Genomic DNA, 25,983 nt, shown 5'->3' with positions numbered 1-25,983 from the left:
CTTGAGGAAGTTCCTGTCTACCAGGCAAAGGTGAGGGGAAGATCAGCAGGTAGCTATAATTCTGTATTGATCTCAACTGATTTTTGAAGGACAAAATAGTAAAATAGATGTGGAAAAAATGGGATAAAGGTTTATGATTTATGGCAAAATAATGTTTCTCTTTCATCACAGCTAATTTCTTGAGATAGAGGACAGAGAAGATGACTCGTTCCCATAGATTTGAAGATCTGATTTATACCATTATACCAGCAAAGAGAATGTATTTCCTTTTCTAAATCCTTGTTAAGCAACGTTAGTAGAACTTACTGCTGACCTTTTTATCTTGTTATGTGAATTTGAGTTTGCTGTTTTAAATTGCATTTCTATGCCATTTTTAGTTTAAAATCTTGCATGGCATTAATTGTTCCTTGCTTTTATAGTTGTATTTTGTACATTTTGGATTTCTTTATATAAGGTCATAGATTCTTGAGCTGTTGTGGTTTTTAGTGCACTTAATATTAGCTTGCTTAAGGCATACTTTTAATCAAGTAGAACAAAAACTATTATGACCGGGATTTATACACACAGAGATTGCAGTATTTAGTATATGAAATATTTTGAATACACATCTCTGTTAGTGTGAAAATTCAGCGGCAGTGTGTCCATCATATTAAAAATATACAAGCTACAGTTGTCCAGATGACTGAATTGGAACTTTTCTCCTGCATGTGTATATATGTCAAATTGTCAGCATGACAAAAGTGACAGATGTTATTTTTGTATTTTTAAAAAACAATTGGTTGTATATAAAGTTTTTTTATTTCTTTTGTGCAGATCACTTTTTAAACTCACATAGGTAGGTATCTTTATAGTTGTAGATTATGGAATGTCAGTGTTCAGCCAGACAGTATGATGGAGCAGTGAAAGTCAATTCAGTGATGGGAACACTGAAGGAACAGTTATCCTGCTTTGCCTCGAAAGTGTCATCAATTTGTAATTTTAGTATTAACTCTGTAAAAGTGTCTGTAGGTACGTTTTATATTAAGGACAGACCAAAAATCAACCTATCAAAGCTTCAAAAACTTTGGGAAAGGGTGGGATTAAGTACAAGCACATTTGGCTTACAGTAAATGAACTGATTTTTATTAACTGCTTTTGCCCATATAAAATGCTGATATTTACTGGAAACCTAGCCACCTTCATGATTATGACTAAAGTACCAGATTATAATGCCAGAATATAATGTGCAGGCAATCGTGGATATCTCTGACAAAGTGTGTCTCAAAAATAATATACTTTTACATTAAAGAAATTTAATGTTCCTCTGGAGTTGGGGCTCTTGGCTTTTAGAGTTTGGTTAATCAGTGTTGATTCTACATGATCAACATAATGGACCACTCCTGAATGAGACTAATTTTGTCTTTCAAATTTACTGTCCTAAATCAGTTTATTAAATCTGAATTTTAAAACATGCTGTTTATGACAGAATGACACATTTGATGTACCAATTAAGTGTTGAAAAATATCTTTGCATCATAGAACAGAAATATATAAAAATATATGTTGAATGTTAACAGGTATTTTCACAGGTTTGTTTCTTGATAGTTACTCAGACACTAGGGAAAGGTAAATACAAGTGAAAAAAATAAGCAACTAAATGAGACCTAATAATTGGCCTTCGATTTTAAATATTTGTTCTTATAAACCTTGTCAATAAAAATAAATCTAAATCACTGGTGTTTTAAGTCTCTTGCATTTGATATCTTATAGGTGTATAGCATTTCCTTCCCTATGGTGAATAATTCTGAAAAGAGATTTTTAAATTGATTCAGCCCTATAACCTATACAATTTGGAACACTCTTTTGTGGTAATGGACCATTTTCTTGGAGTGACTTCACAAAACTATGAATAATTAAGGTTAATTTTATGACCATTTACTATAAAGAAGATAAGTAGTGATGCATAGAGTATTTGGAAGTGAGGAAATGGAGTTGTTCTGTATGAAAGTTCTTGATGAGTACGCACACTTATTAAATGGATGTATCACCACTACAGTACAGAATACATTTGAAAGTCTAGTTTTTTATTAGTAGTTTTACACAACCAGCTATTCATGAACTGCAGTTAAAACACTGTAAATTTGTATATTTACTGCTACTCAATTACAAAATCTTCAGATGGCATTGAAAAAACATATCCAAAGTAACTAAAGAAAAAAGTACCATGGCTTCTTAAACAAAAAATCAAATGAAGTATGTCACTTGATTGATTGATAGGAAGTTTAAAACACACATTTACCATACTTTAGGTTTTCCTCTACTTGTAGCACAGTTCAAGTGCCCAGAAACTAACATAATAATTTACTGTTAACCATTTCAAACTTAACATTTTGCATTTATCACTTTAAAACACATGCTGTCTAAACATTTTAATACATGATACTTTAAAGCAGAATACTTGCCAGTCAGTACCAATGAGTCTCAACAAATAATAACCTAAATACCAGAGTTGTCTTGGGTTAACTTTGAGATATACAGCTGTTGGCTTGTTTTGGGACCACACTTTGACTGGGGGGCGGGCAGTGGGGAGATGTCTTAAATGCCTGAGGTTCACTGCACATTCTTTGTGTTAGGTATTTACTCGTTATAAACTGACCTACTTTTAAATTTTTAAAATACTCAATATTTTGAAGTCTCTTTAAAGTCATATTTAGTCCCTTTTTTAAAGCAAACCAATATTGTTCAAAAACAAGCATATTTCTAACCTGTATACTGAAGTTTCTTGGCAAAATAGGCATCCTGAAGACCCTGAAACCAGTGTTTATTTTAGAATGAGATATTATTAAACTGTTTGCTGTCATGAGCGTTTTTTTAAAAAGACAAAAGTAAATACTTGCCATGTTCTTAGGCCTTTAAAATATAGCTTATAAAATGTGTACTATTTACCAGGAGAGCTCACATTTTTCTGCAGTTTTCCAGTGGACCTGCCTATGGAATACTGTAAAGAAAAGTCTGCAAAAATATTCCTAACAATTGAATCAGTTCTTTTAAATAAAAGAAACGGAGAGGGGCTTTGATTAAATTATTCTGACAAGTTTTTTTTTGCTAGTGGTTGCCAAAATTAAGGATATTTAAAGTGTCCTATCACCCAAATTTGGCTTTAAGAAAAAGCTACATTCTGTGTATACAGCGTGAAGCCCACACTATCTGTGCTGCATTCTCAATTATGCAACACCTATCTGGAAACTTTCCTGTTTTGCCAATGGGTGCACAAATCTAAAACATTTTATCACAAAAGATACTTGAATTTACATTTTTTTTGAACACCCAATGGGAGGAAATACGTACAATACAAAATACCTAGAAGCTTCATTTTACTGTCAACTGGAGTTTGTGCTGTATCCAAAAAAAAGTTCTATCTAAATTTTAAGTAAAAGCTCAATATTGGACCTATATAAAAATTAAGGCTCATTGGTAAAGATATTGATAAATTGTCACAGAAGAAAAACATGGCTTTATCTGGTTTTTAAATGATTCCTGCTTGATTGACTTGGTTTCTCAATGTATGAAAATTGATCAGCCATATAAAATGTGAAATCTAAAGGGAACTTCCAACCATGGAACAATCAAATCCATGGCCTCAAGTGAAACTTATATTCTGCTTTATTCTGAAATCTAGACTTTCAGCAGTAGTTGAACCTATGGAAAATGCAATTACATCTAAGTGCTTATAAGGATTTTTGAGGTCAGTGCTTTCAGAGTGATGAAGTAGGTTTACATTATCATATCGCCTTAGAAACATTTCAGTTTTGCTATGTAGAGAGGGTTTTTTCCCCCTCTTATAAAACTGAGGTTTAACATGTGATTCAAATTTTCCCATCTGGGGTACAGAAGAAAGCTGGGTCCACCGAATTCTTAAAATGCTGCAATCTTGCTTGCTTCTCGAACGCCACTCAAATATGCCCCTGTAACAGTTTGTGGGAAATGCCTGTTTGTTGCCTGTAAAACAATTACATAATTTGAGATCATGCATAAAGAACTGAGTTGATACCAAAAGGTAAAAACAAGGTTAGACTTTATCTGGTCTAACATAAAGATCTGTGCCACTCCTACGTGCTCATATTCATACTCACTCATCCTAACACTGGAACTTTTCTGGTTATCTGGCCATGCATTGTCAGATTCACTCATTGTTATGCAATCTTGAAGTACTATGCAGTACTCTTTAAAATATTAAGTATATGTGGCAGGTACTAGAGTTAAGAACAATTAAGACAGTCATTTTTCATTACATCAGACAAGTAATGTAGCTGGTACAATCACAGGCGAAACAAGTACAAAAGATGAATGGCAGTTCAGCCAAGCCACAGATGGAGTTTTGCTAGATGGGTAAAAAAATAGGTAGAGAGTTAAGTTACTCAAAGGATATACCAGGGACCGTAAGTTCAAATAAGAAAAAGACAAAATGTGAATGAGGGCTGTTGGATTGGGAGGAAGTAAAACGACTCAATAATAGGAGAACCTCACTCAAGGAATGACTGTGGTGGGAACAGAATAAGCAAACCAGGAGGATAGGGGAGGACAGGATAGGAGGAGGCCTGAATTAGTGATTAAGTAATTATGACAAGGTCTGAGATGTGGCTGTGGAAAGGGGTAGCTGAAGAGGAGCTGAACAGACCACAGAAAATGGAGGATAAGAAATGGAGAGGTGAAGTGAAGCGTAGTCACCTAAACTGATGCCTGGGTAAAAGGGAAAACATCCAGGGGCCAAAGGCTTCAATGAATGGGGGAGTGATCACATCAGCAGGAATATAGTGACTAGTCGGGGGAGAAAGTGGCAGTGAGGGAAGGAAGCCTCAGAAACAGATTTTTAGAAGAAGGCGCAGTGGCTCACGCATGTAATCCCAACACTTTGGGAGGCAGGTGGATCACCTGAGGTCAGGAGTTCGAGACCAGCCTGACAAACGATGAAACCCCATCTCTACTAAAAATAAAAATAAAAAATTAGCCGGGCACAGTTGGCGCACGCCAGCTGAGGCAGAATTGCTTGAACCCAGGTGGCGGAGGTTGCAGTGAGCCAAGATCCCACCACTGCACTCCAGCCTGTGTGACACAGCGAGACTCCATCTCAAAAAAAAAAAAAGATGAGGTAATAATTGGCATCAAAGCAGCAAAGGAAAGCAAGAAGCCATCTAAGCCATGTTCATGACCCTAAGGCACAGGAGCCTGAAACAGCCGTCTCTCAGAAGCTGCTGACATTTGTTGTCTGGCATGCAGCCTTTATCCCCTTACAGAGTAAGGTCTTCATAGGCCAAGGAGTAATCAAAGTCATCTGGTTTTTAGATGTCATTCTTTTGTTTTGTTTTGAAAAAGAGTCTCACTCTGTCTCCCAGGCTGGAGTGCAGTGGTGTGATCTTGGCTCACTGCAACCTCCGCCTCCCAGGTTCAAGCGATTCTACCTCAGCCTCCTGAGTAGCTGGGACTACAGGCGCCCACCACCACGCCCAGCTGATTTTTGTATTTTTAGTAGTGACGGGGTTTCACCATGTTGGCCAGGCTGGTCTCAAACTCCTGGCCTCAGGTGATCCACCTGTCTCAGCCTCCCAATGTGCAGGGATTACAGGTGTGAGCCATCGCACCCAGCCAATGTTATTATTTTGTAAACAAAAACGTTAACTATATTTTAGATGAAACAATGAGACGTGTACTTCTAAACCATATTAAACGAAGTAGGAACACAGGTGAAACACTGGTAACAATTCATTTTAAGTTTGGGGTTGGGGGCAGGGGTTTTAACAAAAAGCAAACCAATTCATCCCAAAGAATCCTTAGAAAATCTCAGCCATTGGAAGTATGAGGAACCATGGAGGCAGAGCTAACTGGTTTTCAAGGGGTGAAAACAGGATTGGCTTAAAGACTATAAAGTACAATTATTAATACATCCCTCACCAGATTCCCCACTTGGCCGGCTGCAACTCCTCAGAGATGTGACTTAGAGATCAGGGCGAAGCACCAAATAAAATGGGGATGAAGTGAAATGAAGCCTTCATAACTAACAATGAAGCTTCCAGTGCCCACAATGCCAGGGGCTGAACTTCCACCACACAGGAAACTAACTCTTCCCAGATAGTGATGTTTGGGAATCCGGCCACTGGTTGATAAGCTTGCTGGAGCTCTCACAAAGCTTTTTAAAAAATGCCTTGCTTGAATCTAAGTCGACAGTGATGGATAGGGGATTTGGACACGTAGCAGGCAAAGACTGCAGCACACAAAATAGGAACTCTGAGACTCTGAGGAAACCAGGGAGGGAGGGAACAGAAAAGCAAAAACATCCAAAGCTTTAAAACCTTAGAAACAAGTTATAACAAGAGGATGCTACCAAAAAGGAACATTCTGCAAACAAGAAAGTGCTCATAGAGTAAAAGCCAAAATTTTAAAAGTCAGTTAGAGAGTTGGACGATTTTAAAATCTCCCCCAAAAGTAGCATAAGAGATGAATAATAATAAAGAGGAAAAATCAGATGGTCAATTCAAAAGTTCCAAGATATGGAACAGAATCTCTAGAAAGAAAGAGAAAAAACTCATCTTTATTTGAACAGATAAGAAAATGAAGTAAAAGGATCAGAAATCAGAATAGCAAAACATTTTTCAACAGAAGTAAATCAAGAAAGAGGGATCTTGGAAATAAAGGCCCAATGCTGGAGAGTGATTTTTAAAAAGAGAGACCCAGGCCAGGCACAGTGGCTCACGCCTTGTAATCCCAGCACTTTGGGAGGCTGAGGCAGGTGGATCACGAGGTCAGGAGATCTCAAGACCATCCTGGCGAACACGGTGAAACCCCGTCTCTACTAAAAATACAAAAAATTAGCTGGGCGTGGTGGCGGGTGCCTGTAGTCCCAGCTATTCAGGAGGCTGAGGCAGGAGAATGGCGTGAACCCGGGAGGCGGAGCTTGCAGTGAGCCAAGATCGTGCCACTGCACTCCAGCCTGGGCGACAGATTGAGACTCCATCTCAAAAAAAATAAATAAAATTTAAAATAAAATAATAAAATAAAATTAAATTAAAATTAAATAGAGAGACTCAGGAGGACACTCTGCAGTAATCTCAGAGGTCAACCAGTGTGGACCAGAGCAAAGGGAAGAGGACTTAGGAAGGGGACATTTCAAGGACGAGCTAGCAGGCCAGCTCAGACAGTGTCAACTGTAAATGAGAGACAAACGCAGGGTATGGGAGACACGGGGAGAGGTACCAAAGGAATTAAGCTAATGACCAAAGGAGCTATTATAACTGCCAAGAAAAGAGAAAACTGTGTAAGAAGGTATCAATGGACACCTTCTTGGCTCAGCAGTAAACAACATTTACACAGCCATGTAAATACCGATACCAATTTAATTAAAAGTGTGAAATAACCATGTTGAGCAAATGGTGCAGAGACTAAACCGGCTAAGTCTTTAACCCAACAGGGAGGCAGTCAATAATGTCTGTCTAATGTTAAATCAGAAGATGACATCATAGGCCGGGCATGGTGGCTCACACCTGTAATCCTAACACTCTGGGAGGCTGAGGTGGGAAGACTGCTTAAGGCCACGGGTTTGAGGCCAGCCTGGGCAACACCGCGGACCCCATCTCTACAAAAAATAAAAAAAAAATTAGCCAGGCTTGGTGGCACATGCCTGCAGTCCCAGCTACTTGGGAAGCTGAGGTGGGAGGGTCACCTGAGCCTGGGAGTTTGAGGCTGCAGTGAGCTAGGATTGCACCACTGCACTCCAGTCTGGGCCACAGAGTGAGACCCTGTCTCAAAAAAACAAAAAAGAAAGAGAGATGGTAATATAAACACTTTTAAAATATGAAGTGAAGTCCAGAAGGAATAGTTGGAAGGTTAAAAACGGCTGCCTCTGGGAGCAAGAAGAGGACGGTGAGAAGGCTTCTGCTGTCTGTGGTCATAAGACTTTCGACAGGATTTGAATTGGTTTTTAAACTATGGGCAGATATCATTTTAGATGAAAGAAAGAAATCAAAATACAAATAACTGGGTTTGGAATCAAGATCCATACCTCACCAGCGAAAAAGACGGTTCCTTGAATGTCTTCAGCAATGATATCATAGGCCTCCCCACTTCCACCTGTCTTCACAAAACTGTATGCCATCTGGATCCATGGGTCTGTGCTCCACCGAGTGACAAAATACTTTGTGGGATCTGGGACCTCCTATGTCCAATAGAAAGGAATTATGAAGTAGGATCAAGAAGGGATGTAGACGGCCGGGCACGGTGGCTCACGCCTGTAATCCCAGCATTTTGGGAGGCTAAGGCGGGCGGATCACAAGGTCAGGAGATCTAGACCATCCTGGCTAACATGGTGAAACCCCATCTCTACTAAAAATAGAAAAATTAGCCAGGCATGATGGCGGGCGCCTGTAGTCCCAGCTACTCGGGAGGCTGAGTCAGGAGAATGGCGTGAACCCGGGAGGCGGAGCTTGCAGTGAGCCGAGATCGCGCCACTGCACTCAAGCCTGGGCAACAGAGCCAGACTCCGTCTCAAAAAACAAAAAAAAAAAAGAAGGGACATAGACATGGTACAACCCAACTCATATATTTTGCCCCCTGTTTAGGACCTGAGTCCATTCCTGTATCATTCTGTAACAGTAGTTCTCAAGATGTTCCTCCTGCTGCCTTTAAATCTACCCAAGCTGGTATCTGTGTCTTATCTTCTCTCTCCTGCCCCATCCATACACAATTCCCTCACTTCTATACCTCCTCCTTCTGCCCGGGACACACTCTCCCTCTACTGGGGGCTATCACTCATGGCTAAGAGTTCGGGCCTTCCCTTTTCCATCGTGTGGCAGCAGAAAGGAATCTCTGGCCCAAGAAGAAAAGGGAAGGGTGGAGTCTCAGGATCGATCACAGGTTGGAACTCTCAACAAGGTTCTCCACAAAACAGTGATACAAGGTTATGTTTCACATTCACTCAATTTAAAATATAGCAGTCCCCTCTTCTCTGCCAGGAATATGTTCCATGACGCGCAGCGGATGCCTGAAACCACAGATAGGACCAATACTATACACACTATGTTTTTTCCTATTCATACCTATGATAAAGTTTCATTTATACATTAGGTACAGAGATTAATGACAATAATAATAAAATAGAACAATTATAATGCTATACTGAAATAACAGGTATGTGAACATGGCTCTGATAACAGAGATGACTCCTGAGTGACTAATGGGCAGGCAATGTCTACAGTGTGGAGGTACTGGACACGCTCTTCAGAACAGTGCATGACTGAAAACTTATGAATCTATTTCTGGAATTTTCCATCAAATATTTTCAGACCTTGGTTGACCACAGTAACTGAAACCATGAAAGCAAAGCCTCGAGTAAGAGAGAATGACTGTAATTTGTCAGCTGGCCTCCAACAAGCATCACCATGAACAATATTTCTATAGAAACGGTATGCTAAGTTCCAAACAACTAATGTAAAAAACAAACTTCTGAACAAAAACCCCAAGCAAGGGATTGCATTCACTAGATAGATCCTCTCATATAAAATTAGCAACAAGGCTGGCCGCACAGTGGCTCACACCTGTAATCCCAGCACTTTGGGAGGCCGAGGTAGGTGGACCACTTGAGGTCAGGAGTTCGAGACCAGCCCGGCAAACATGGTGAAACCCTGTCTCTACTAAAAACACAAAAATTAGCTAGGTGTGGTGGAGCACACCCATAATCCCAGCACACTCGGGAGGCTGAGGCAGGAGAATCGCTTGAACCCGGGAGGCGGAGGTTGCAGTGAGCCAAGATTGCGCCACTACACTCCAGCCTGGGCGAAAGAGTGAGACTCCGTCTCAAAAATAAATAAGTTAAAATGAAATAAAATAAGCAACATATCTGAATGCCCCTTTCTCTTTAATTTTATGTAACTTTTGAGTCATTTCACTTCTATTTCTGCTCCTTTATTTCAAAAAGATATAAGCCATGGCCATTTACAAATCTCCAGAGATGGTGAGATTTAGTACACTGGCAAGCAAAGTATCCTGAGCTCCTTGGAGAAAAGAGACTGTCTGCATGTGTGGGATATTAAAAAAAGCTGGACAAGGCTCCTCTTAAAAGGAAAGCTGTAGTCAAAGCTTCTAGGGCTTCAGTAAATATAGAATCCACATAGAAAATACTAAGCCTTCTATATCCTTACAATACAAAAAAAAAAAAAGGAAGTGTGTATGATGTGAGAAGAAAAAAAGGAAGGAAGACAATTGTGTAAAAAAAGGTACAGGGCACTGTTATGGGCAGAACCGTGTCCCCCTCAAATTCCTATGTGGACACCCTAACGCTCAGTGCCTCAGAATGTGACTGTATTTCGTGACACAGTCTCCAACGGATAATTATTTTAAAGTGAGGTCGCCGGGGTGAGCCTTAATCTAATCTGATTTGTGTTCTCATAAGAAGAGGAGATGAGGACACAGACACACACAGAGGGAAGCCCATGTGAGGACACAGGGAGAAGAAGCCATCTACCAGCCAAACAGAGAGGACCCAGGAGAAACCAACCCCGCCGACACCTCGATCTCAGGCTTCCAGCCTCCAGAACTGTGAGGAGTAAGTTTCTGTTGTCTAAGGCAGCCAGTCTGCTGTACTCTGTGATGACAGCCCTCACAGACTAATCTCAGTGCTGAGGTGGGCAGTGGGACTCTGAAAGAAAGAAGACTGTGGCCCCTGCCTTCCTTCCCGTGATTCTCAGTGACGCTGGCTGCTTGGGCTTCACACCTGCTCTGGATAGCAAGCACGGCTTGCCCCTTTCAAGGAGGGCTTCCTCTCTCTCACCTGCTCCTTGAACAGCTCCCGGAGCGTGGCCATGCACTGCTGCAGCACCTGTTTGTCTTCCAGGGTCCTCACGGACGCGACAGCCTCCCCGGCAATCACAGACATCAGCACGCTGTGCTTCTTCTGGAGACATGAAAGGGAAAAGCAGGAGGTCTCTGAGTGCTCAGCTCCCACAGATAAGGGCCTCACTCTTTTTTTTTTTTTTTTTTTTCTTTTTTTTAAGATGAGACAGAGTTTTGCTCTGTCACCCAGGCTGGAGTGCAATGGCGCAATCTTGGCTCACTGCAACCTCTGCCTCCCAGGTTCAAGTGATTCTCCCGCCTCAGCCTCCAGAGTAGCTGGGATTACAGGCGTCTGCCACCATGCCTGGCTAACTTTTGTATTTTTAGTAGACACAGGGTTTCACCATGTTGGCCAGGCTGGTCTCAAACTCCTGACCTCAGGTGATCCGCCCACCTTGGCCTCCCGAAGTGCTGGGATTACAGGCGTCAGCCACTGTACCCGGCCAAGAGCCTCACTCTCACAAGTTAAATTTCACTATTTCTGGCTGTCCCTTATCCTCACGTCACTCGCCAGTCCATTTTCCTCGCAAACACTCATTATTCATCCATCCACTCTATTGCTTCCTGCTGGAAAAGAAAAACACTAAGAAATGTAAACAGCAACTTTAGGGTTCCCTTGGCTGTTCACTAATTAAAGCTTGCTTCGGAAGAAGTAGAAAGAGCTGGAGAAGGAAAATCTGCAGATAAAACAATGGAAAAAAAAAAAACCCTCAAATGGTAAAGAAAATCCGCCCTCGGCTCCTATGTGAAACCTTTTAAGACAAAGTTTCTTGAAACTGAAAGTCAGAAACAGCTGTAATTCTTTCGTGTGGCAGTAACATGACGGCAGGGAAGGTGACCACCACCGTCCAGCTCTGGGTATGCCATTCTCCTCTCTCCTTCCTTCCCTCAGCTCTCACATCTGCTGACACTCACATCCTCCCTCACCAATCATACACCCCTTCCCAGCTCCCTAGAGGACCCTCACAGAGGAAGTTTCAAGCACCACTCATTGACTGATGTCTCCAACTTCACCTAAGAGGAATTCCCCTACAGCCTGAAATGACAGTTTCCACAAGCATCCAATTCATGTCCCAGGGAGCAACATGAGGACTTCAAGAAGACATGGCAAATACTGGGGCTCCTTTCCTATAGGAAAATATCCAGTCCAAGTGTCCTCCCAGAATATAAACATAGACCCAGGGTCTCCACGATGCTGGTTAGTTCCTGAGCCTGATAGGTGAGTAATTATCACATCAAATTCTAAACTTTAAGACAGAAATTCAAACCACAGTTCACGAATGATTTTACCTGGGGATCCATATCATAGAACACGGCAAAAAGCCCTCGCTTGCTGGCACTGGGAGGAACGTGACCAAAAAAGTCAGCCCCTTGAACTTTACTGTCCCAAAATCTATATGGAAATTGCAAGGCAATCTGCAAAGTGAGCAGAAGCAAGATGGTTAGGTGCTTGTCGTCACAAAACCACAGGCAATCTCTAAGCAGCAACCTGTAGCTCTACTCTAAAACAAATACACTGCCCGAAAGAACAACCGCAAATACCGCTCTTTCCATTCTCCTCACCTCTTTTTCCCTTGTGAACTCCTTGGTTGTTTTTTGTTTTGTTTTGTTTTGTGTTTTTGGGGGGTTTTTTTTGAGACGGAGTTTCACTCGTTGCCCAGCTGGGAGTGCAGTGGAGCGATCTTGGCTCACTGCAGCCTCCACTTTGCGGTTTCAAGTTATTCTCCTGCCTCAGCATCCCAAGTAGCTGGGATTACAGGTGCACACCATCATACCCAGCGAATTTTGTATTTTTAGTAGAGATGAGGTTTCACCATGTTGGTCAGGCTGGTCTCGAACTCCTGACCTCAGGTGATCCGTCCTCCTCAGCCTCCCAAAGTGCTGGGATTACAGGCATGAGCCACTGTGCCCAGCCCAGCTCCTTGCTTTTGATGCCACTCAGTTCCATTCCCATGGATAATGGAACCCACTGGCAACCTACAAGCTAGTCTGAAGATGACCAGCATTCCTAAGACTCACTCCTAGGCGTATGTCCCTAAGTTAAACTCTCACTACTCATAGGTCTGTCAGAATCTGCTGCAGCACTGGCCCATTCTGCTACAGGAGATATTAAAGACAGGAGAAATAAACCACTGTCCTCACTGGGGCCAATGAGTGGAAAGCAGACAAGAAAGAAAGCAGAAGGGGGAAAAAAAGGGATAAAATAATTGCTTATACCAAATTCAAATTCTGAATAACAAGATTCTTTCTCCTAAAGTCAAAACTCACAGAACTCAGCCAGCTCTCCCCCTTTTGTTTTGATAATATTCTTTTGTGTTCTTCATGAACAATTACTCAAATGAAAAGGAAATCTTTGAGTTTTATTTGTATTCAGATAGTACCCACTACTTCTCCATATCAGAAGTTAACATCTATCATCTGACATTAATCTCTTTCTTTCTGAGGATGAAGTCATTTAAGTCACCTTTTCAATGATGCCTGCGCCTAAGCTGTTGATAGCCTTCATCTTCTTCTCTGATAATGGTGGATTAAACTGAATGGCACCTTTCTGTAGTAAAGCCAGTGGTACAGTGACTAATACCTGTGGAAAATAATTAACAGTTAACACACAAACAGCAACAGAACCTCACACTACAACTACACTGGTATCAACAACCCATGCTGTTATACTGGCAAGAACAAGGGCTGCCATGTGCAACTGTGCAGGTTGTTCACTGCACAAGGGTGCCAATGCCTAGCTAAGCAGAGGTGGCAACCACAGGGAAGAATTGGCAAAAAAGGTCCTGATGGCTAATAATAATCTTAGCTAAGAAGAGTCAGCAGAGGCCAGGTGCGGTGGCTCATGCCTGTAATCCCAGCACTCTGAGAGGCCGAGGCAGGCAGATCACCTGAGGTCAGGAGTTCAAGACCAGCCTGGCCAACATGGTGAAACCCCGTCTCTATAAAAATACAAAAATTAGCCAGGCGTGGTTGTGGGTGCCTGTAGTGCCAGATACTTGGGAAGCTGAGGCAGGACAATCTCTTGAACCTCGGAGGCGGAGGTTACAGTGAGCCGAGATCATGCCACTACACTCCAGCCTGGGCGACAGAGCGAGACTGTCTCAACAACAACAAAGAAACCCTGAAAAGCAGTACTTGAGGAGGAAACAGCCCTAACTATGGAGTCAGGAGAACTTTGCGCATCATTCCTGATACATTCTACTGCATGGCCAAGCCTGCCACTCATCTCTGCCATGCATCTATAAAATGAAGGTAGTACCTGCCCAACTAACCTCTGAGAATTAGGGTGACGCTTTAAAACTAAAATTTACAAGATACATCAATATGCTTCATAAGTGGTGAAGCACATCACAAACATTAGGAATTGGACATTTCTGGCTCCAGATCCCATTATCGTTGCTACAATCAGGACGCCATTACTGCTACTGCCAGCTCCAGAATCATGCCACACACAGAACCACGTTCACCAGCAACATGCATGCCTTACGGCCTCCTTCTTGACTTGTGGTTACTGACTAAACCCTGCAACTTTCACGAACCCTGCTGCAGAAGAACCAAACACCTCCACCATTGTGTGCTCTCAACAGAGGCAGCAGAAGGGAAGCGAAAGTCAACCTACACCTTCTAAATCTCATGCAAGTGCATCAGATTGGCTGGACTGGATGGATGTTTAGAAACCTGCTGTAGGGAGTTGGGGAAGAGTGTGTGTATTTACTTTCTAATATCTGCAGTACAGGATGACACCCTAGGATCAGAGTGGAATGGAGTTGAAGACCAAGCACCCAATCTACCTGAGGCTTCAAAGATTTTGTATATTTGGCTTAACTCTCAATTCTAGGATCACAGGAAGCTCAGAGTTCTGTGATTTTGTCACTATTTTCTGCCACATGAAAATTTTATAAAGTATAAAATATGTTCTCTATCATCAAGAAGTTTATAATCTATTTATAGATAATTACCATGCAACCAAAAAAAATGAGGCAAACCACAACAAAAAACCAATTACTGTCCAATTAAATTATATATAAGAACTGCAAGAAAATAAATAAAATCTTTTTCCCTTTTTTCTTTTTCCCTTTTTTTTTTTTTTTTTTTGTTTTAAAGAGACAGGGTCTTGCTCTGTTGCCCCGGCTGGAGTGCAGTGGCATGATCACAGCTCACAGCAGCCTCAAACTCCTGGGCTCAAGTGATCCTCTTGCCTCAGCTTCTTGCAGTAGCTGGGACCATGGGTGTGCAGCACCATGCCCAGCTAATTTTTTATGTTTGGTAGAGACAAGGTCTCACCATGTTGCCCAGGCTGGTCTCAAACTCCTGGCCTCAAGCCATCTTCTCGCCTCAGCCTCCCAAAGTGCTGTGATTACAGGCGTGAGCCACCCATGCCCACAAATCTAGATGTTTTCTTAATGACAAAATAGCACTGAAAAGCATAAGAACTTGAGTAGCCCAGGTGCAGTGGCTCACACCTATAATCCCAGCACTTTGGGAGGCCGAGGTGAGAGGATTGCTTAAGACCATGAGTTCAAGACCAGCCTGGACAACATAGGGAAACACTGTCTCTACAAAAAAAAATTTTTTAATTAGCTGAGTGTGGTGGCATGTGCCTGTGGTCCCAGTTACACCAGACGCTGAGGTGGGAGCACTGCTCAAGCCCAGGAGTTCGAGGCTGCTGTGAGCTACAAGCTGCACCTCTGCACTCCAGCTTGGGCAACAGAATAAGACCCTGTAAAAAAAAAAAAAAGAAAGAAAAACCTTGGGTAAACAAATAGGCAAATGATATAAACACATCCTAGTAAGGAACGAAAGCGAGATATCAATGGAAGCAGTCTAGACCGAGTTAGTCTGCCAGAGGTTCATTGGTCTATCACGTTGGGTTGAAAATTTTTCTCTTGCAAGTCTGGGGAAACTTCCAATGCAAACTGTGATGCCTGCTAGCTACAATAAAAATATTTGTTTTAAACATTTCAAAGTGCAGCCTGAAGCTGTGCCCTAATTTCTCCAGAAGGCTGGAATACAAACGCAGAAACGCAAAAGTACTGGCCAGGGTCAGGCAGAGAGTAACAAAGCAGGGGAGTTATAACCAGCTTGCTGTCCTGGACACCAAGAAGTGGAGCCACAGAACAGCAGAGGCTGAACTGTTGGGTGACTTGCAATTTTAAAAGGCAGTATTTTTAAACACTGTTTACCACCAGGCAGAACCTATTAAGAGCTTACAGAAAAGGTCACTGCAGACAAGGTTCTCAACCACGGCTGCACACTGGAATCACTTGAGAAGCTTTAAAAACATGACTAGCTGGGCATGGTGGTGCATGCCTGTAGTCCCAGCTACTCAAGGGAGGCTCAGGTGAGAGGATCCCTTGAACCCAGGTGCTCGAGGCTACGGTGAGCTATCACTGTGCCACTGCACTCCAGCCTGGGCGACAGACTGAGACCCTGTCTCTGAAAAAAACAAACAAAAAAGCGAGGCCAATTCAATAAGAATGTATCAGGGTGGGGCTTTGCAACCTTTCTTTGTAAGCACCTTCCAGGTGATTCCGACGTGCAGCCCAGGGATTGCTGCCCAAAATCTCCTGGTTGGTTAATGGCAGGAATAATGTTAGGACCGCCTACCCCGACTAACTCATTCCCTAGACCTGTCTTTCCCATGTGACATGCAGTCCTTTATTTCTGTATGCAAATCAAGGACTATGAAATAAGTTTTAGATACCTGAAGTGTAGGAAGCATAGCTAGTCTAGGAACTAGTGATAGTTCATCAATTATATTTTTTCATAGTCACTTAAGATACAACTAAACTTAAATTTTCAAGGTTTACTAAATCCCCTCTACCCCAAGGAGGCACCTTTATTCTCCAATACTATAAATCTCAGTGTGATTTCAGGTATTCGATTCAGCACTACCTTGTACTGTTCACCTACTAAAGCTGTTTACAAAAAAATTTAAGCCATATGAAAGTACTTCTGATAGTTTCAAGATTTCAAGATGAAAACAGAACTTTCTTGATCTGAAAAAGGATTCCGTGGTTAAAAAAAAATGTGGGGAGCACAGAATAAAAGTAAAATAGATTTCTTTAATGCAGGACTTCTCAGAGCCTTTAATATACTTCTATTTGGGCTGGGCGCAGTGGCTCACGCCTGTAACCCCAGCACTTTGGGAGGCTGAGGCGGGCGGATCGTGAGGTCAGGAGATCGAGACCATCCTGGCTAACACGGTGAAACCCCATCTCTACTAAAAAATACAAAAAAAAAAAAAAAAAAATGAGCCGGGCGTGATGGCAGGTGCCTGTAGTCCCAGCTACTCGGGAGGCTGAGGCAGGAGAATGGCATGAACCCGGGAGGCAGAGCTTGCAGTGAGCCGAGTTTGCGCCACTACACTCCAGCCTGGGCGACAGAGCAAGTATATATACACATACTTCTATTTAATCCAATACAACTCCTATTTAATCCTAAAAGTAGAGTATCGTATACAATACTTCCCAAACTTACTTGGTCTCGCCTAACTTATTTGGCCAAGGAATTTTTTTTCTTGTTCAACTCTCAGGACTAATGTGCCCTAGAACTCACCTCAAGGAACACAATTCAGAATTCCATCTGCCATGAGTCTATACAGTGTTAGAGCAATGAAATCAGCTTTGCATATCTACATACAATTAAGTGGAGATACATAACTTACCAGAAATCCAACAAGGGTCCAGGCAGATTCCCAAAGGCAAACTCCTTGATAGGAAAGATTTCTCCTTCCCTCCACCCCCTGGCAGCAAAGGTTTCTACCCACCCTTGTACTGCCCTAGCTCTTACCTTTTGTGCAGAATACCCTGTGCCATCTGTAGTGGTAACCTGCACTTCACCTCCAGAATAATCAATACACTGCACCTGCTCAAAAAGCAATTATGAAAAAAAGTGAGGGATGGAACCACGTGATCCAGGATCCTTTCCGATTCTCATATTACATGAATTTACATCTCCAAGGCTAAGGGGAATCTTTTCCTGGCATTCAGAGATCTAAACAATTGTTATAGCTGAACTCAGGGGGTTAGAATTTATACTGTGTCAGAATATACAAAATAAACACTGTGTCGGAATATAGAGAATAGTTATTATATGGTGTGAAGGGAAATACAGTTAAGTAATCACCCCCATGATTACAATAACACACAATACAAATGCACTGAGACAAAGATTTGAAGGGAAAATTTTGAAGTGAAAATAACTGCACTGGGTTAGGAAGGTTGTGAAGCAATTCGAATACCTTCTTCTTAATAGAAATGCACTGGGGCCACTACGGTTTCCAAGCAGCAGCAGCTGCCTCACTGACATGGATAATGCTACACAGGCTACGAATGAGCCACAAAGTACTTCTAGACCCTGGCTAAACACCAAAGCCAGCCCCATTCTCCTGCGTGAGCCGCATGCCCAGAACTTCACATCCTCCCCAAACAAGGCGAGCCAGAGTCTCCCAGCAGTTGATACTCACTGGAGATTTGAGTCGAATGTCGAGCCCTTCTGCCAGTTTTTCAATTATCACTGAGTACCCGGGAGTTAGCAGAGTGTGGTCACCAGCAAACTGGGCAAAGAATTCATTGTGGTCCCAGGAGCGAGCAGATACCTGGGAAACAAGAGAGGTTGGGGACACAACAGTGTAAATCCTTGCGCCTGTGCCCAAGAGCCAATACGAGGAGCTCGAGGTGGGAAGAGCCACCAAGGCAGGAGGGCAGGGGACAGGCAGACCAGCCCAGGTAGAGACCACCGTTGGGGGAGGAAATCTCGATAATTTTATTTGAGGAAAGTTTATTTGAGAACAAAAGGTCTATATGACTTGGGCATGGGTACCACTCCTTGATAAAAATAGAAGCTGATTTTCTATATTGACAACTCTGGCAAAGTAGAATTCTATGAGGGTAAAACTATATTTGATCAACATATATAAATGTGCTATCTGTCCTCAACATGGAAGCTCTACAGAATAGAAACCCTGCACGATTTTGGAAAACAGCATGATTCCAATCACAATGCAGAACCAAGTGGAAATGGAGAGGTTCCAAAGGGGCCTCTGAAATCACCATGGAGTTCTATTCAAAATACAGAATACTGGAGTATTAAGTTCACAGTTGGTTAAATGAGTTAGGGAAGCTTAAATTTACTTTAACAAGGTAAACAGACCAGACTTGCAAGGATACTCTATTTTGGCTTCTTGAGAGCAGTGTTTTAGACTCCGTGGTTCCACTGAAATGACCCAAGGCCCCAAGGAGGGTAAAGAGACAAGTCCTGGTGCAGTGGCTCATGCCTGTAATCCCAGCATTTTGGGAGGCCGAGGCAGGAGGATCACGTGAGGCCAGGAGTTCAAGACCAGACTAGGCAACATGGCAAGACCCCATCTCTACAAAAAATAAGAAACATATAAGAGACCCTGCTCTGATTCAGCCCAATAGCCCTCCTTCCTTTGGAGTGATTGATTTCTTTTTTTTCCCCTAGACAGGGTCTCACTCTATCGCCCAGGCAGCAGTGTGGTAGCACCATCACAGCTAACTGCAGCTTTGACCTCCCGGGATCAAGCAATCCTCCCACCTCAGCCTCCCACACAGCCGGGACTACAGGCACATGCCACTAAGCCCAGCTAATTTTTTGTATGTTTTGTAGAGACAGGGTTTTGCCATGTTGCCCAGGATGGTCTTGAACTCCTGGGCTCAAACAATCTGCCTGTCTTGGCCTCTCAAAGTGCTGGGATTACAGAGGGGAGCCACTGCACCCAGCCTCTTCCTTCGTTTTTACGTATTGAGCTTCTTTCACAAGCATTATCTGAAGAAGAGTTTCTCTTGCTTCAAAAAAAAAAAAAGTTTAAAAAACAACCAAAACCACTTTGGGGTTAATATGCTCAGAAGTCATGGTCTGCAAACTTTTAAGCAGAATCATTCTTTCCTGTTTATCCAAACCAGCTCAAATTCAATATTTAGACACACAAAACACACACACATACACACAAACAGAAGTATTTTCTCTTTTTCTTTTCTTTTTTTTTTTTTTGAGACTCCAGGCTGGAGTGCAGTGGCGCAATCCCAGCTCACTACGACCTCCGCCTCCCGGGTTCAAGCGATTCCCCTGCCTCAGCCTCCCGAGTAGCTGGGACGACTACAGGTATGCGCCACCATGCCCAGCTAATTTTTTGTATTTTAGTAGAGACGGGGTTTCACCATGTTGGCCAGGATGGTCTCGATCTCCTGACCTCATGATCTGCCCACCTCAGCCTCCCAAAGTGCTGGGATTACAGGCATGAGCCACTGCACCCGGCCTAAACCAAGTATTTTCAAAGCACACCTTTCACAAAACCCAAGCGCACCTGGTGAAGGTTGCTGCCACAGGCGTACTCCAGGTTACTGAGATGGAACTGAAGCACCTGTCCCTCCAGCTCACTGAATTGGATACCAGATTCCTTAATAAATGCCTTGTAGATCTCTTCTATCTTTTCTGTAATGGGAATGGATCAAAGCAGAAAAAAAATAGCTTTAACAAGATTCTCCAATTCTTTCTCCTTTGCTTTCAACCTCTGTCACCCAGCAACACCCAAAACTTCCAAAGTTTTTTCCCAAGTAAAGTCAGAGGGGAAAAATCTCTTGATAAGGTCCATTTCTCTCAGGAAGAGAAAGTTTATCTTTTTTAAATTTTATTATTATTATACTTTAAGTTTTAGGGTACATGTGCACAACCGGAAACAAAGCTAAGTAAGTTCTATATCTTCAGAAACGTCTCAATTTTGCTTCGTTGAGAAGCGGTTTCCTCTTTTGCTCAAGATACAGAAAAACTGTCCCCACACATAGATGTACATGCACACACACAGAAGTTACCATTCTCTTTATGGTCCTGCTGCCATCACCTTAAATTCAATGCTTACAACATCTCACCTCAACTAAGAGACCTGTAACCTATTGGTTACAGTCTGTCCCAAACAAGAATATTCCATTATGGGCTCGTATCCTGTCAGCACTGTGCCTCCATATCTACAATTACTGGTTGCCTATGTAATAAATCCCCCCACCACAGCCAGGCAAAGCTAGCACATTTTAACCTCTCCAAAGGCAGCAGCTACGATCTGCCCACTCGCAGGCTCTGCTGTACTGTTTGAACCTTTTTCCTGGTAAATTCCTACCCCACAGGGTCTGCGACCTCCCACTCTCCCTCACAGGAATGCCTTCTCCCACCCAATCCCAGCCATTCTTTATGGTCGGGCATCACTGGGCCGTAGCAAGCCTCCAGAATTTCTCCCTGTCATCAACTCCAGCCCCTACTTATCTGTCCCACTCAACCAGACCTTGTAACTATATGGACACAGCCCTGTGATATCATTATTGTCTTCCTTCCTTTGTAGCAGGGCTGGAAGAGGGTTCTGGCTTCTTGTCTGACTAATTCTAAGCATCTCAGTACAGGTTACTTCTTTACAACTGTTCCAGTGACGACAACCATCCAAAACATGTACCACAGACTCCAAGTTTCTTTTTCTGGTGGTGTTTTCTTTTTCTTTTTCTTTTTTTTCCTGAGATAGGGTCTCACTGTGTCACCCAGGCTGGAGTGCTGTGGTGCCATTCCGACTCTCACAACTTCCTGGGCTCCAGCAATCGGCCTCCCAAGTAGCTGGGACTACAGGCGCCCGCCACTATGCCCAGCTAATTTTTGAATTTTTAGTAGAGACGGGTTTCACCATGTTGCCCAGCCTGGTCTCAAACTCCTGAGCTCAAGAAATCTACCCACCTCAGCCTCCCAAAGTGCTGGGATTACAGGTGTGAGCCACTACGCCCGGTCCCCAAGTTTATAGAGTGTCACACACTTCTCTGACTAGAAGCAGAACTGAGTAACAGTTACTTCAAATTTTTTTTTTTTTTAGAACAGCTCAAGGCTTTCATCAAAATGTTCAGTTCTTGCACTAGATTGTAACATGCGGATGCCCAAGAGGCCTCCAGATTTGTGCCTGGCTTTGTTGCTCCTAGAACCCTGGGCTTTGTGCCACCTTCTGTGACTTTTGTAGAAGTCCCATCCCCACTTCCTGTTGTGCAGTTTCTACATTCCTGTTGGTTTTGTGACGGGGGGGGACCAAGATTGCTAAGATAGTATATAAAATTAAATATAAACAGACTGAGAGAGGCCTCAATGTAATTTTTTTTTTTTTTTTTTTTTCTGGAGACAGTTTCGCTCATCATCGAGACTGAAGTGCAATGGCCCGATCTTGTCTCACTGCAACCTCTGCCTCTCAGGTTCAAGTGATTCTCCTGCCTCAGCCTCCCAAGTACCTGGGATTACAGGCATGAGCCACCATGCCCGACTAATTTTTGTATTATTAGTAGAGACGGGGTTTCACCATGTTAGCCAGGCTGGTCTCGAACTCCTGAACTCAGGTGATCCACCCGCCTTGGCCTCCCAAAGTGCTGAGATTACAGGCATGAGCCACCGCGCCCAGCACAGTGTGGTTTTTATGTAAATAATATTTAAAATAGCTTTAGTGCACGTGCTTTCTGAAATGAAATCTAGTCCCTTAGTATTTAGATTTGAGTTTCCCCAGTTTTGTGCTGGTAAGATGGGATCTCAGACAGCTAAGATACCAACAGGCAGGATATAACTATAGCCTTACACAGACATGTGTGCACTATTATCAAAGCTTTTAAACAAGCTGTTGATAAGATGAAATACCCACTTACACAGTAAGAATTGCTGAGCCTACCTTAACAACTTGGGTTTTTTATTTGTTTTGTTTGTGAGACAGTGTCTCACTCTGTCACCCAAGCTGAGGTGCAGTGGCGAGATCATAGCTCACCGCAGTCTCTAACTCCTGGACTCAAGCGATCCTCTCACCTCCTGAGTAGCCGGGACTACAGGCGCGCACCATCATGCCTGGCCTACAGCTTGTTCTAGGTAAGGGTAAGGCAAAACATTATCATTAAACATTTTTATCTGGTGACTCTGAAAGAAATGTAATGAAAACTCCAGCCAGTGACTGCAACACAGGTACAAAACACTAACCAAGTCCTGAGAATATCCTGCACGTCAGCCTAATAACTGTTCTCAACTCCAGAAAATTTAACAACCTACGAATTAGTCTGGACACTACAACATTTGATTAAATGATCCCTGTTGATGGGAGTATATTTCTGAAAATGTTCTCTTATAGTGTATCAGTCAAAACTTACTAAGGACGATTACAGCGTAGGTCTCTTAGAGGTGGTGGGTTGCCACAGTAGACGGGGAGGGAAAAGAGAAAAAGAAGAGATACATAGTCCCTGCTACTAAGAAGTTTACCCCAAACAGAGATGAACTGTATATCAGCCCGAAGAATTGAGAGGTCTTGCAAAGAAACATATAGTTGAAGCAAATTAACACCTTGCAAACTGAGTTCCAATGTTCACACTACAAGAAACTCCAACATGCCTCCAAGAACTACAAGTGAATACATTCAGGTCACAAAATTATAGGCCAAATAAATATCAATTTAAGAAGCGATACAGTAACATTTCAGCTGGCACCCTCGTGAAAATGAGCCACTGTGGGTGGTCAAGTTTTCTAAATAGTTGTGGCTAATATTGCCCACTCAAGTACAAAAGCCAAAAGATTTTGAATTAAAATTCTTTTTTTTTTTTTTTTTTTTTTGAAATAGGGTCTTACTTTGTTGCCCAGGCTGGAGTGCAGTGGTGGGATCATAGCTCACTGGAACCTCAACTTCCTCAGCTCAAAGCTATCCTTCCACCTCAGCCTCCTGAGTAACTGGGACTACAGACACACACCACGCTTGCTTTTTTTTTTTTTTTTTTTTTTTTTGTAGACACAAGGCTCATTATGTTGCCCAGGCTGGTCTTGAACTCCTGGGCTCAAGTGACCTTCCCCATTTGGCCTCCCGAATGCTCAGATTACAGGTGTGAGCCACTGTGCCTAATGGATTAAAATTCTTAAACTGTAATACTCTTGCGTTCTTAAAATATACTGGAAAAAACCTTAACTCACTGCTCGACAAAAAGAAAACCTGGCACACAGAAACCCTTATCTAGAAAAGACATTACAGGGTGATGATTTATCACACAGGGCTTACCACGTTTCCATAAAAGTAAGCTACTCTGGGAAATTTAAAATTAAACATGTAGGTAATTTTGTAAAACACCAGCTATTGTGTAAAGTAAGGTCTGTGTGTGTGTGTGTACACAACGCAAGCATCTAAGGCTCCCTAAAAAAAGTTCTCCTCCCCTGAGAACTTGGAGGATCCATCAGTCCAAAAGAAATGCTCAGGAGGGCTACCCTGTTGCCAACATCCGAACTCGCAAATGAACGATGCCACTGCTGATGAAGCTTAGGTAACAACGAAACTGAGATGGAACAATCAGAACACCGTTCTCCCCATACCTCCTAAAGGGACATCTTGGAGCTGAGTCTTATCCTTTCTCCACTCAGAGACAACATCCAAGAGAGCATTAAAATGAAAATCCATGCGCTTGTCAATAGTGGGGTCAGTTATTCTTCCACCTTCCTGAATTAAGTCACATCTTTCTCCAAATTTATGCATGCTGATGCCAAGCTTCAAAATAATAAGAATAAGAAGGTGAAAATTTTCCCTGGAAAAAAATATTTACAGGTTCTAAGCTGAAAATCAGACAGAGCTCTCATGGAGAAAATGGTCTCATATCTCTCAAAAATAAAGCTAAATATGCTTCACGGGGAATGGCAGCAAAGTCAGGCAGTGAAAAAAAACAGCATGAAATCTACAAGATTTTATTTGATGAGAATGTGAGAGGGGCAGCAACAGCTCCTACGCCATGCCCGCTGTAACTTTTTGGCTAATGTTTCGGATGCTAGACACTGCCTGTCCTTGCTCGAACATTGTATCTCCTCTGTGGACCCTCATGTAAATGAACACACAAACACACAAACACTCACAGCAGAAGTTGAAATTGAATTGACCATCAATAAACATTTCAGAAAAAGCCTTGGGCCCACCAACTCTTCAAATAAACTCTGTAAGACTGCCAGATTAAAGACAGGCTGCCTCATTAAATATGATGTTCAGATTAGTAATAGATAATTTTTTTAAGTATAAGTATGTCCCAAATATTGCATGTAAAATATCCCATGTAATACTGGCAAATACTTGGGTAAAAAATTACTTGTTTATCTGAAAGTGAAATTTATTTGAGAATTCTGGATTTTTATATGCTAAATCTGGCAACTCTAAAATTATGAGCTAACCAAGTGGCCTGCAAATAACAAGGAAATAAAATTAAATAGCTTAGAAAAAGGAAAAAAAGTCTTTTACATCCTCTAGTTCTACCTTCTCAGGAAGGCAGAAGTGTAATTCTTACTACTTTGCAGAGGAGATGAGGGGGCTGTTATATGTAATTTACTTTAGAAGCATGTTAATACTGCACACAAGCAAATTGAAACAGTTTTTCTTTCCTTTATCTACAACGCAAAGCTAAAAGAAACTCACTTGCTCACACATTAATGCTACTGGGTTGTTAATACACCCATTGACAATCTGAGCTCCTCTTCCCACTGTGACGCCTTTAAAAGATTTATCATCCCAGACTCGGCCTCCAATTCTGTCTTTGGCTTCCAGGACAGTCACCTAAAAAGACAGACAGTCAGGGAAGCTAAATAGGACACAAGAGTTATATCAGACACAGTATTATAAAAATGTAGAAGGACACTGTTAAATAGCCTCTATATTTGGTTAATTCCAAATATTTCTACAAAAACAACTTTAAAAAGCAGGCAGTGGGAACAGAAGCCAAAATAGATGTTCAAAACAATCCATCTAGACTCTAGCAAGGAAAAACTGAGTGGTCTGTTGAAAGAATCACTCAAACCAGATAATAAGATTTGATGAACTAGGCCAGACGCGATGGCTCATGCCTGTAATATCAGCACTTTGGGAGGCCAAGGCAGGAGGATCACATGAGGCCAAGAGTTTGTGACCAGTTTGGCCAACATGGTGAAACCCTACCTCTACCAGAAATACATAAATTAGTCGGGCGTGGTGGCACACACCTGTAATCACAGCTCTTCAGGTGGCTGAGGCACGAGAATCGCTTGAACCCAGGAGGTGGAGGCTGCAGGGAGCAGAGATTGCGCCACTGCACTCCAGCCTGGGCAACAGAGTGAGACCTT

General features: G+C 42.4%; 2 protein-coding genes across 12 annotated transcripts in view; one reads left to right on the top strand and one right to left on the bottom strand.

Annotated features, from left to right (window-relative positions):
• Window positions 1–1,712, top strand: part of DEK (DEK proto-oncogene) — a 40,431-nt gene extending 38,719 nt beyond the window's left edge. For both annotated transcript variants that reach the window (XM_002816465.6, XM_054557262.2), the window contains one exon: window positions 172–1,712. In XM_002816465.6, the coding sequence (XP_002816511.2) occupies window positions 172–183 (12 nt within the window). In that variant the 3' untranslated portion in view covers window positions 184–1,712. The remainder of the gene's footprint in view (window positions 1–171) is intronic.
• Window positions 1,713–2,042: 330 nt separating this feature from the next.
• KDM1B (lysine demethylase 1B) overlaps window positions 2,043–25,983 on the bottom strand; it is a 68,494-nt gene continuing 44,553 nt past the window's right edge. For 5 of the 10 annotated variants that reach the window (XM_009241455.4, XM_063725371.1, XM_063725368.1 and 2 more), the window contains 10 exons: window positions 25,304–25,441; window positions 24,223–24,394; window positions 20,186–20,313; window positions 18,326–18,457; window positions 17,650–17,724; window positions 13,322–13,438; window positions 12,148–12,273; window positions 10,796–10,918; window positions 8,033–8,185; window positions 2,043–3,978 (listed from right to left, as the gene is read on the bottom strand). In XM_009241455.4, the coding sequence (XP_009239730.2) occupies window positions 3,895–3,978; window positions 8,033–8,185; window positions 10,796–10,918; window positions 12,148–12,273; window positions 13,322–13,438; window positions 17,650–17,724; window positions 18,326–18,457; window positions 20,186–20,313; window positions 24,223–24,394; window positions 25,304–25,441 (1,248 nt within the window). In that variant the 3' untranslated portion in view covers window positions 2,043–3,894. Of the gene's footprint in view, window positions 3,979–8,032; window positions 8,186–10,795; window positions 10,919–12,147; window positions 12,274–13,321; window positions 13,439–17,649; window positions 17,728–18,325; window positions 18,458–20,185; window positions 20,314–24,222; window positions 24,395–25,303; window positions 25,442–25,983 lie in introns of all 10 variants that reach the window. The other 5 variants (XM_009241454.4, XM_054557256.2, XM_054557258.2 and 2 more) reach the window with 1 other exon arrangement.

Source organism: Pongo abelii, chromosome 5 (genome assembly GCF_028885655.2).
Source record: "Pongo abelii isolate AG06213 chromosome 5, NHGRI_mPonAbe1-v2.0_pri, whole genome shotgun sequence".
In the NCBI taxonomy this organism is placed as follows: domain Eukaryota; kingdom Metazoa; phylum Chordata; class Mammalia; order Primates; family Hominidae; genus Pongo; species Pongo abelii.
This window is presented reverse-complemented; position numbering and strand designations above follow the sequence as displayed.